General features: G+C 40.1%; 1 protein-coding gene across 3 annotated transcripts in view; it reads right to left on the bottom strand.

Moving 5' to 3' along the window:
* nlgn3a (neuroligin 3a) overlaps positions 1-12,595 on the bottom strand; it is a 232,790-nt gene that overhangs the window by 62,706 nt on the left and 157,489 nt on the right. For all 3 annotated transcript variants that reach the window (XM_089019990.1, XM_089020000.1, XM_089020009.1), the window contains one exon: positions 6,225-6,410. In XM_089019990.1, coding sequence (XP_088876116.1) covers positions 6,225-6,410 — 186 coding nt within the window. The remainder of the gene's footprint in view (positions 1-6,224; positions 6,411-12,595) is intronic.

Raw genomic sequence — 12,595 nt, 5'->3', positions numbered from 1 at the left:
CACACACTTATTTTGGTGCCCCCATAACTTCATAAAATTGAAAGCTGACATTGACATGAAGTATCCTCCACACCAGCTATCTTTAATTTCCAAGATGTTCCATTAAAACAGAAGCACTTCCTCACAAGCATAGCTTTTATCCTGATTGCTTACAGGAAGAGGAGGTTGGCGTGGCGGGGATGGGTGAGTGGGATGGGGGTGGGCAATAGGAACGACGACCTTCGTTGCCTCTACAACCAGACGTGCCAGCCTGTATCACAAAGCCAATGTTGACATGTCCCTATATACATTATCAAACTAAATATACTCAATCTAGTACAGTGAGACCTCAACTTACAAACACCTCAACTTACAAACTTTTCGTCTTACAAACGTCAAATTTATGAAAATTAAACCTTATAATAAGCACTATTTTCATAATACACACCCACCACGGCTGGCGGAGTGATCTTCGGTGCAAGCACACGACCGAACAGCACCAGAGGTTAAATTACCAACAGTCCTCATGGATGGTGACTCTCCTTCCATAAGCCATCAACGACCATCAAATAGGTAAATAAAACTTTATTTTACAGTTTATTTCTTTAATTACAGTCCTCATGTAATGTGCCTCTCTTTTCAAACAGCAATTCCCTTTGACCTTCGACCTCCAACGCCATTCCATCAAGCCATCAATGACCATCACAAATGTAAATAAAGTGACTTTATAATACAATGCAGTGTATTTCTTTCAGTACAATACAATAGCACATTTATTATACATAGAATAAGGCATGTTGTGTGTAGTTTTAAGGCTTATTTAGTTGAAAAGTCTATGTTATGGAAACCCGGGAACGGATTATTCCCATTTTAATGGTTTCCTATGGGAATTTTTTTTTTGAGATACATACTTTTCGCCTTACACACTCTGTCTGGGTACCAATTAAGTTCGTAAGTTGAGGTCTCACTGACTGATGCCTCTCAGCCAACATAAGTATTGTGTAAATACTGAGAAAGAAGCATTCACACTTGCTTGTTAGGAAACAGAGGCCAAGTCGACATGTGCACAACCTTTGTTTTTTTTTTTCACCAGGGATGAGCAACTTGAAGACATGATAGAAAAAAAAAGCTTTTTTAAAATGACTAAGTACTGTATGTACAGTGATACCTCGGTTTACGAACCCCTTTGCTTACAAACTTTTCGGTTTACGAATGTTAAATTGATGAACATTTGAATAAAACCACTTTATGATACAGTACAGTTTATTTCTTTAATTATAATACCAGAGCACATTTATTGTACAGAAACTAATGTATATTGTGTGTAATTTTAAGGCTTAGAAAATTAGAATGTAGAAAATTGCTTAATGGGGACCTGGGAACGGATTATTGTCATTTTAATGGTTTCCTATGGGAAATTAATTTTTGGGCTACACACTTTTCACCTTACACACTCTGTCTGGGAACCAATTAAGTTCGTAAACCAAGGTATCACTGTATGTGCAAAATATATGCTCTAAGGATATTTCATTTTTCAATCCAAGTTGAAAAATCAGCTATTCTACCCCAACATCAAAACAAATGAACTCATTCATTCATTGCCAGACGTGCAAAAATGTGTCCACTCCAGTGCCAGGGTTTTTGTCATTGTCACTGGAATTGCAGGAGCCACAAAATATTGAGTTTTAGGACTGCATAAACATTCAATGGCGCGTAAGAAACCTTAGACTCTCTTCTTTCATCAGAAAAAAAGTTATAAAGGTCTGGAGTTATATGAGCTTGAAATGAGGGCGGCTGTACAAAATACAATGCAATACATGTACATATTATAATACAGTAAAGTCTCGTTATATCGATATTCAAGGGAGTCCGAAAAAATATCGATATAACCGGGACTATCGATATATCCGACCCTGTTTGCATGTAATTTTCTCCGTGCGTGCATAGAAATAGTATCGATATAACCGGGACTATCGATATATCCAATATCGATATAACGAGACTTTACTGTAATAATAATAATATATTTAATTTACAAGCGACTCATATTGGTTTATATTGCGCTTAAACAACAACCGAAGCTGGAACAAAGTTCTAACACAGAAAAAATGGAAACGCCACCCTCTTGTGCAAGATAAATAACATTGCAAGAGGCCAGCGCCTTATCGGCACCCACGCATGAAAAAAAACCTAACAAATTCTGAAATGGCGCTTATTTTCAATTCCTGAATAAATAAATAAATAAATAAATAAATAAATAAATCCATCCATCTATCTATCTATCTATCTATCTATCTATCTATCTATCTATCTATCTATCTATCTATCTATCTATCTATCTATCTATCTATCTATCTATCTATCTATCTATCTATCTATCTATCTATCTATCTATCTATCTATCTATCTATCTATCTCTGTGTGTGTGTATATATATATATATATATATATATATATATATAGCTCGATAGCTATCTATATCTACACAGTGTTGATAGCTATATCTAAATAGATAGATACATAGATATCTATATCTATCTATCTATCTATCTATCTATCTATCTATCTATCTCTGTATATATATATATATATATATATATATATATATATATATATATATATATATATATATATATATATATATATATATATATATATATATATCTCGATAGCTATATATATCTCGATAGCTATCTATATCTACACAGCGTTGATAGCTATATCTAAATAGATAGATACACAGATATCTATATCTATATAGCTATCTCTCTCTCTCTCTCTCTCTCTCTCTCTCTCTATATATATATATATATATATATATATATATATCTATATATATATATATATATATATATATATATATATATATATATATATATATATATATATATCTATATATATTCTGATTGATGAAGTGTACAAATACTGCATATGTTAAATCTGCATAATTGACGAAAGAAACCAAAACGCTTTTGGTTATCTGTTGATTATCATAAAAACACGCAAAGCATCCCAATTATAATTTGGAGAGCGAGAAGAAAAAAAGCACATTTGCATGTTCAATTAGTGCCAGCGCGACGCCGGATAGATAATCCTCATGACCGGCTAATGTCCTTGCGTCTGTACTTCTTCAGCTGCCATTTTGTTTTGAAGCCAGAGAAGAAGAAGAAAAAGGAAAAACATAGGAAGGGGATGCAGATCCCCCTCTGCGAGAACACAACTGTTGATCTGCATCAAAAACGGTCAAAAACGCTCTCCTGCTGAGGTAGGCCGAGCTTTTAATGACCGTTCCTGCTTCCTGAGTCTCAGCTTGATTGTTTGGTGCGAAGCAGACAGGGAGGCCATCTTATTAATGGTGAAACACTGCGCATCGCATGGACTAGTGAGGGAAATTAAAGGGCAAGGGATACATTGCGAGGAAGCGTGTGGCCCGGTCGAGCATGCTTTTATTGTCTGTGAATGCAACGAGACAGATGGGGGCGGTGATGAGGGGATTAGATGCAGCACGGGTGTCAAAGTCAAGCCCCGGGGGCCAAATACGGCCCGCCACATCATTTTTTTCGGCCGGCAAAAGCAAATCAAACTTGTGAAATTCCCTGATTCTTGCTAAAATCCGAACCATAATTTCATATTTTTGGATGCAAACCACAATAACAGTCATTATTATTGACTTCAGATTTGAAAACGAGTTACAGTGATACTTTGGCTTACGAACTTAATTGGTTCCCAGACAGAGTGTGTAAGGCGAAAAGTGTGTATCCCAAAAATTAATTTCCCATAGGAAACCATTAAAATGAGAAAAATACATTCCCAGGTCCCCATAAAACATAATTTTCTACTTTCTAATTTTCTAAGCCTTAAAACTACACAAAATATACCTTATTTTATGTATAATAAATGTGCTATGGTATTTTAATGAAAGAAATAATCTGTACTTTATAATAAAGTCGTTTTATTTACGTTTGTGATGGTCTGTGATGGCTTGATGGAATGGAGTGGCCGGTTTCCTCAGCATAAAACACTTGATGAGTAATGTAGCCTTCTTCTTTCACCATCTTGAGGAATGATCCCTTGTAGGTGCTTTCTCTGCCATAATTTTACCTAGTTCCTCATCAATTGTGTTCTGTTTAGCTGGGTTGATAGCTTTTTGCATCAAAGTGTACAGATGGCTTGTGCGGGTTATTTGTGGAGCCTGATTGATGGGATATTTTAACCTTCCAGTCTACACTTTGCTTTTGAACTGACAAAGTTGAAACGAGTCGAAATTTCATTGTTTTCTTTCCATTTTCTCACCATTTCACTTTTGTTTTTCTTTCACTTTTGTTTTTTTTTTTGTTTCAAGCTCTGTCGTCTCCCTTTCGTGTGTGTGTGCGTGTGTGTGTGTCTGTGTTTTGTCACTCTCTCTCTCTGTCGTCTGCCTATCTCTTTAATGGTTAACCCCCCCAACACTGCTGCGTTCTTGACCAATCACGTGGCGTTAACTAAAGACTGGGGTCGGGGAATACAGGACAAAACAGTCAGCATCTTGTTAGGAGAACGTGCTCGTTCAGGAATGACACATCCCTCATTGTGGCAGCTTCGTGTGTATCCCGAAAAATAGTTTGTATGCCAAGGTAACATTTTCATAAATTCAACAAAAGACTTCAGTTTGCTGACGAAGCCTCTTGGATAGGAAGCGAAACGTCCGACACCTTCAAAGAAGTACAAACCTTTTCATCGATGGACAACTCCTGTACGACTGAGAGCTTACACAGACGTAAGGAGGGCATTGATTCTGTGGCGACCCCTGAAGGGAAAAGCCAAAAGGAAAAGAAGAACTTCTTTTCTGGGCAGGAACCCGGATCTAAAAACATAAAATGCAACCCTCTTGAGAGAATGACTCTGTGATGGATGTACCCTATGACTGGAGCCATTGGCACGCCCACATGGAGACGCCACCAAGGCCAGGGCAGAAGAGCAGGCAATCAAAGCGAGGCCGGAAGGCTCGGTTGATATAAGAGGTTCCAGCTTATTAAATAGACTTCACGAGGTGCATGGAGCATCTCAACTAAGTTGTCATACTGCCACCAAAAGACTTTGTGTTCCATAGAAAGCACGCTCGGCAGGCAGCCGTGACAGGCTGTGTACAGTGCGAGTGGGATCACTGTCATTAGAAGCCTGCACACAGACACCCGACGCGTTCGTACTCGTGCACACGTGGGAGATCCAGAACAGAGTGTCATCCCTGATTTACCGCTCTAAACCTGCAACTCGTTATCCTGCATCTGAGCCACACGAGGAAGAAGAAAGACAATGCGCGTGAGTGCACAGTGGTTTTGAAGGTGTATCCCTTCCTGTCATATCGGATTTATTTTTGTTTACCGTATTTTCCGGTGTACTGTATAAGGTACACTCAAAAGCCTTGATTTACTTCAAAAGATGACCCGGCGCCTTATACGCAGGTGCTTATACAGTTATACCTCGGTTTATGAACCCCTTGGCTGATGAACTTTTCGGTTTACGATAAACACCTTCAAAGAAGTACAGATGACGGCTGAAGAAACCTTTTCATCGACATTCGGGAATGGTGTTCAACGTCATATTTTCAATTCCCGAATAAATTTGTAAATACAGTAAAGTCTTGTTATATCGATATCGGATATATCGATAGTCCCGGTTATATCGATACTACGATACTATTTCTATGCACGCACGGAGAAAATTACATGCAAACAGGGTCGGATATAGCGATAGTCCCGGTTATATCGATATTTTTTCGGACTCCCTTGAATATCGATATAACGAGACTTTACTGTAGCAGCGAACGAGTTAATCTTGTTCCAACACACACACACACACACACACACACACACACACACACACACACACACACGCGCACGCACACACACACACACACACACACACACACACACACGCACCACACTCTCACGATACCCGGAGTGTAATTTCTGACATCTGCAAAAAGGGGATGAGAACAGCTCTTGTCAAAGCAAAAAGCAGCAAAGCATCACAAGATCCACATGTGGAATTTCCCCGTGGTATTGAACAACAGAATCATTGAAATGCAAACACCTGCTCCATTGAACATTTGTTTTGCTGTAGCTTCCATTACTCAACGACTGGCATTATGCCTCTGCCAGATTGTAATACCAAACCAGCTTTATACTTCAGCAGACAGGAAGACTTTCCACAGTGGGATCACAACCTCCTGATCCCCACCCCAATTTTAACAGCCCGGTATGTACCTTCAGAGTGGTGGGACAGGGTGAGCAGGCTGACGCAGGAAGCTCCGATGCCAGAACCGAACACAGTGATGCGGTTAGAGTCTCCTCCGAAGAAGCCGATGTTCTCGCTGATCCACCTTAAAGCCTGGATCTGATCCAGTAGTCCGTAGTTACCTTTAGCAGCCTGGTCCCCGGTACTGAGGAAGCCTAAAACACACGCAGATGAAGAGATTAGAAACACATACAGAGAAGAGACATTGTTCAACTGGTGTTTGGTGACTGGGATGTTAGAGACTTTCATGAAATACCGTATAGTCCGTGCTCTGATCTCAACCAATGCTTTTGCCCTGGTAGATACAGCACATTCATCAAACGAGCATACTATTGGCTATCTATTGGCTGGCTAGTTAGCTTTCTATGAGTGGGTTGGGTGAACGCTAGCGTGTGGCTGCCGCTGCTCACCCACGGGTGGGGGGGAACTTGTACTGTGACTGTGGAGTGACCATGAAAGCTTTGAAAGGCGTTTATAGATAACATATATTATTATTAATAATAGATAGCTAGCTTGATATATATTGAATAGATAGCTAGCTAGCCAGCCAGTCAGTTAGATAGCTAATAGACAGAAAATAGCTAGCGAGATAGATATCCAGCTAGTTAGTTAGACAGTTAATAGAGAGAAAAAAGCTAGCAAGCTAGCTAGCCAGCTATTTAGATAGCTAATATACAGAAAATGGCCAGCTAGCTAGATAACTAATAGACAGAAAATAGATATCCAGCTAGATAGCCAGCTAGACAGCCAGCTAGATAGCTACTATACAGAAAATAGCTAGCTCGCTAGATAGCCAGCCAGCTAGTTAGAAGGCTAATAGACAACAAATAGATAGCTAGAGTCAGTTTAGCGGCATTTGCTTCCAACATTTAGCTTGTAGTAGATGTGCACATTCCACCATGATGTCCCCGATCCACTGCTGAAAAGGATGATTCGATCCTCTTCTCTTTCATCTAGAACTGTTTCATGTCACAAAGAGGGAACAGAAACTGCTGAAGAATAAATTACTCTGTGTCTTTGTGTTGTCATATTGTTGTTTATTTAGTTTTTTTTTCCTTCAAAATAGCGCCGCGAGAGTTGCTGCCTTTCTAGCAGCTCCTGTATTTTGTTTATCTACTATTTTCTTTCCTTTCCTCTTCCTTTCATAACTTTGCTGCTGTGTTACTTCCGGGTAGAGTGAACGCTGGCGCAAATGGCTGCCGCTGCTCACCTGCACACCAAAAAAAAAAGTCTTAATATATCCCATCAATCAGGCTTGACAAATAACCACCACAAGCCATCTGTACACTTCATGCAAAAAGCTATCAACCCAGCTAAGCAGAACACAATTGATGATGAACAAGGTAAAATTATGACAGAGAAAGACCGACAAGGGATCATTCCTCAAGATGGTGAAAGAAGGCTACGTTCCTCATCAAGTGTTTAATGCTGATAAAACCGGCCACTCCATTCCATCAAGCCATCACAAAGGTAAATAAAACGACTTTACTATACAGTAGTTTATTTATGATACCATAGCACATTTATTATACATAGGCATAAGGTATATTTTGTGTACTTTTAAGGCTTAGAAAATTAGAAAGTAGAACATTATGTTTTATGGGGACCTGGGGACGGATTATTCTCATTTTAATGGTTTCCTATGGGAAATTAATTTTTGGAATACACACTTTTTGTCTTACACACTCTGTCTGGGAACCAATTAAGTTTGTAAGCCATGGTATCACTGTAGTTTGTTATGTTCTGCTGTTTTGTGTTATGTGTCGCAACACATTTTGTCCGTATAGTGCGTTTGTTATGAGCCTGTATCTTCAATGTGAAAGGCTATCTACTAACTATCAAGGCATCTGACAGCGATAGTGAAATCATGACAGATTCGGTGACAAGCTTGTTGGCAAAATAGGACTGCATTAGGACGACATGTCATATGCAATCTTATGGGAAATCAATGCCATGTCATTCTGGGTGACCACTGACCACCCATCATTTGATATATCGATCGGTCTGGATGAAAACATTATGGATCACTGAAGACAAAGGGTCATATTTTGAAAGCGCAACAAGAGCTTCTTTTATCTTTTGCATTCCTGCCCATATAACAGTCAAAGAATACCTCACAGGTTCTATCCATAGATGTTCTCACTGTGTCATCTGCTAAATGATCTCTGATTAGGACAGTGACTCTCTCCTGGGCCCATCAGACCTCATACTAAATTATTGCAATGCCCTCTCCCAGCGGCTCTAATGAGCCTGAGCCTTGCTGAATGATGGATAATGGAGAGCCAAGGGAGGAGTTCAAAGGCAGACGCTCCCGAGAGTCCCGATGGTGGACTCAATGTCCATCAAACCAGAGAACATGCATGCGAGGCGACAACTGGGAGATGTGTGGACACAAAGGAGCGTCCTTCCCTCCAAGGACTGCTAAACACATCACAGGCAGTGAATGTGGCGGTGGGTTGCATACCCTTCAGCATTTTTCAGCTTTGTTGCTATTTCATGGTCGAGGCCTCTATGTAACGATGAGGACTGTTATTAATCCCTGTGGGATGAAAGAGAAACGCTTTAAAGAGATCACTTGCTTGGGGAAAAAAAATACAGTGATACCTTGGCTCACGAACTTAATTGGTTCTCAGACAGAGTGTGTAAGGCGAAAAGTGTGTGTCCCAAAAACTAATTTCCCATAGGAAACCATTAAAATGAGAATAATCCGTTCCCAGGTTAACATAAAACATAATTTTCTACTTTCTACTAAAACTACACAAAATATACCTTATTTTATGTATAATAAATGTGCTATGGTATTATAATTAAAGAAATAAACTGTATTAATAATAATAAAGTCGTTTTGTTTGCCTTTGTGATGGTCGTTGATGGCTTGATGGAATCGTTTCCTCAGCATTAAACACTTGATGAGGAACGTAACCTTCTTCTTTCACCATCTTGAGAAATGATCTCTTGTAGGTGCTTTACTGTGATAATTTTATCTAGTTCCTCATCAATTGTGTTCCCACCCACCCCTCCCACAGCCTCTTCAGCCTGCTGCCATCGGGTCGGAGACTGCGGAGTCTCCGAGCCAAGACCAGCAGGCTCAAGGACAGTTTCTGCCACCAGGCAGTCCGGAGACTCAACTCCCTCCCAGGCCTGCCCAGCCTGCCCCTTCCGACTGCCACACTCACCGAACTCTGAGTACACGCTACATGCTGTACGATCATCCTGAACTCTATTTTTTTTTGTTATTTCTCATTAGACAAGACCTCACTTCAACCCTTTCTAGTTGTTTGTTTTTGCAATTACGACATTACGTCACTTTATGTACGTCACTTCCTCACTTTACATATGTCACTACCTCACTTTACATACGTCACTGCCTCACTTTCCATACGACACTACCTCACTTTACATACAGAAATTACATGTATTGTTTGTTGTCAATTGTATGTCTTTTTTAGCCACGTTATAAGTGCCTTGCATGTCTTGCACGCTGGGTCCGAGAGGACATTAATTTCATCTGTGCTGTATGTCATGCATATTAGCATATTTGACAATAAAGCTGACTTTGACTTTTTTGACTTTGACTTTGACTTCTGTTTAGCTGGGTTGATAGATATTTTAACCATGCAGTCTACACTCTGTCAAAGTTCAAACTCTCTCACTGTCGTCTGCCTGTCTCTTTCATGTTTAAACCACCCCACCTCACTGCTGCGTTCTTGACCAATCACGTGTCTTTAACCAAAGACTGGGGGCGGAGAATAGAGGACAAACACAATCGGATGCCATTTTGTTGTGAGAAGAAGGGGCTCGTTCACAAACGACACATCACTCATTGAGGCAGCTCCGTGTGTATCGCGAAAAAAAGTTTGTATGCCAAGGTAAAATTGTCAGAAATTTAACGTTCGTAAACCGAAAAGTTCGTAAGCCAAGGGGTTCGTAAACCGAGGTATCACTGTATACTGTTTCTAAATCTGTGTTTGTGACCTAGGTTAGAAAGAGCCATAATCAAATACAGATTAGAAAGCTGCTGCTCTGGACTCATTAGTTATTTACGCCAAAGAGTGTTTGTCCTAACGACCTTTTCATCTTTCCTCGTAGTGTGAATCCAACATGACAGACAGTTTACCCCGCCTTTAACATCACACCTGCCATTCCTCCGCCCGCCTGTTGGACGCGACTCAGTGTTATTGGAAAAGCCTATTCTGATCATGAAGGAGGGTGAAGAGGAAACGACATAGGCAGCAAAGCAAGAGACAAATGGATCAACAGATGGTCTCCTTCAGACGCATCCCAGAGGATGACAGAGCGGCGTGGCACATGCAGAGTAAGGGAGGGAGTGCCAAGTAGACGGGCGGAGGAATAGAAAGAGACAGGCAGAAGAGAGGGGAGGACTCCATTTGAAGAGCTTTTCATTCCCTTCTCTCATCGCTCCTCCTCGTGAGCCACCGCCATGAAAGGGCAACAGACTTGTACTACCTCCTCCTGGGTGCTGGTTAGAGAGACTTCACTATCCTGAAAATAAAATTTATCTCGGTCTCCGTGTGTTTGCGAGCTTCTGAAATACAGCAGATGGACTGAGGTCTCGAGATACACTCCCTGTTTAATATGTTGATCAATGGGTAGCGGGGATAGATATTTTAAGGATTGCTCCCACTCGGCCACACTGCCTCCTGCTCTCCTTGATACTTCAGTATGTTGATGTATATACGAACGACATGATCAATCCTTGGATCATTCCTGATTTCTTGTTCTGTTTAAAGCTGTTCTGTCTCCATGGTGTGAGTGTAACCAAATTTGGCCCACCCCATAACAGATTTCTGGAAAAAGGTAGGCTACTAACTGGACTGGTTGCAAGGCAATCAGAAGGCACATACCGTTTGTAACTTAGAGTGAACGCTGCCGCGAATGGCTGCCGCTGCTCATCCGCACAAAAATAAAAATCCTCTGACTGTAAAATGTCCTTAAAAGTTTTGAAAGGCGCTTAGAAATTATATATATACTGTAAAGTCTCGTTATATCGATATTCAAGGGAGTCCGAAAAAATATCGATATAACCGAGACTATCGATATATCCGACCCCGTTTGCATGTAATTTTCTCCGTGCGTGCATAGAAATAGTATCGATATAACCGGGACTATCGATATATCCGATATCGATATAACGAGACTTTACTGTATTATTATTATTATAAATACAGTAAAGTCTCGTTATATCGATATTCAAGGGAGTCCGAAAAAATATCGATATAACCGAGACTATCGATATATCCGACCCTGTTTGCATGTAATTTTCTCCGTGCGTGCATAGAAATAGTATCGATATAACCGGGACTATCGATATATCCGATATCGATATAACGAGACTTTACTGTAGAACGAGAATACATGCTCAGATTTACAATGTGAGTGAACTGGCAAGAGAATAAGCTGTATTATCACGGGAACAGGTTGGGCACCTGTCTATGTGAAACGAGTCAAACAAATACCTCGAACGCTTTATCTAACGAACTTGTCACCTTACAAACGTTAAATTCGCGAGAATATAATCTTGGCATACGAATTATTTTTCGGGAAACACACGGAGCGCCACATAAGTGATGTGCCGTTAGCGAACGAGCCGGTTTTTGGAGCTCCTAAAATGGCAGCCAGGTTATTTTCCCTGTATTCCCCGGGCCCCAGTCTTTGGTTAAAAGCGCACGTGATTGGTCAAGATCCGTGGTCGAGGAGGGAGGGTACACACGCAGCAGTGAGCGGGTTGAGGGGTTACAGAAACAAGAACAGAAACACACACACAAACACACGCTCACACTCACACATGAAAAAGAGACGACAGTGCTTGAAACAAAAAAACTAAAGTGAAAAAAAAACAAAAAACAAATGTGAAATGGTGAGAAAATGGACAGAAAAACAGTGACATTTTGAGTATTTTCAACTTTATTGATAGTTCAAAGGCAGAGTGTAGACTGCAAGGTTAAACTACCCCATCAATCAGGATCCACAAATAACCCGCACAAGCCATCTGTACAATTTGAAGAGAACATACAATCAAGGGAACCAGCTATTAATGAAGTTTCTAGTGTGTCTGCCTGCATCTGTTGCTGTTGCAAAATCACAACTTCTAAGACAGTGGTTCGATGGGGAATTCCTCACGGGTTAAGAACCACTTTTCTAAGATGTACAACTCAGAGCTCCTTGAGACACTTTATGCAATCTCAATGCAAAAATCTATCCATTCCATCTAGCCATCAACAACCATCACAAATATAAATAAAACAACTTTATTATAAAGTACAGTTTATTTCTTTAATTACAATACTATATCACATTTATCATACATAAAATAAGGTAT

This window comes from Hippocampus bargibanti, linkage group LG02 (assembly GCF_051943395.1).
Source record: "Hippocampus bargibanti isolate YZ-2025 linkage group LG02, ASM5194339v1, whole genome shotgun sequence".
Classification (NCBI taxonomy): Eukaryota; Metazoa; Chordata; class Actinopteri; order Syngnathiformes; family Syngnathidae; genus Hippocampus; species Hippocampus bargibanti.
This window is presented reverse-complemented; position numbering and strand designations above follow the sequence as displayed.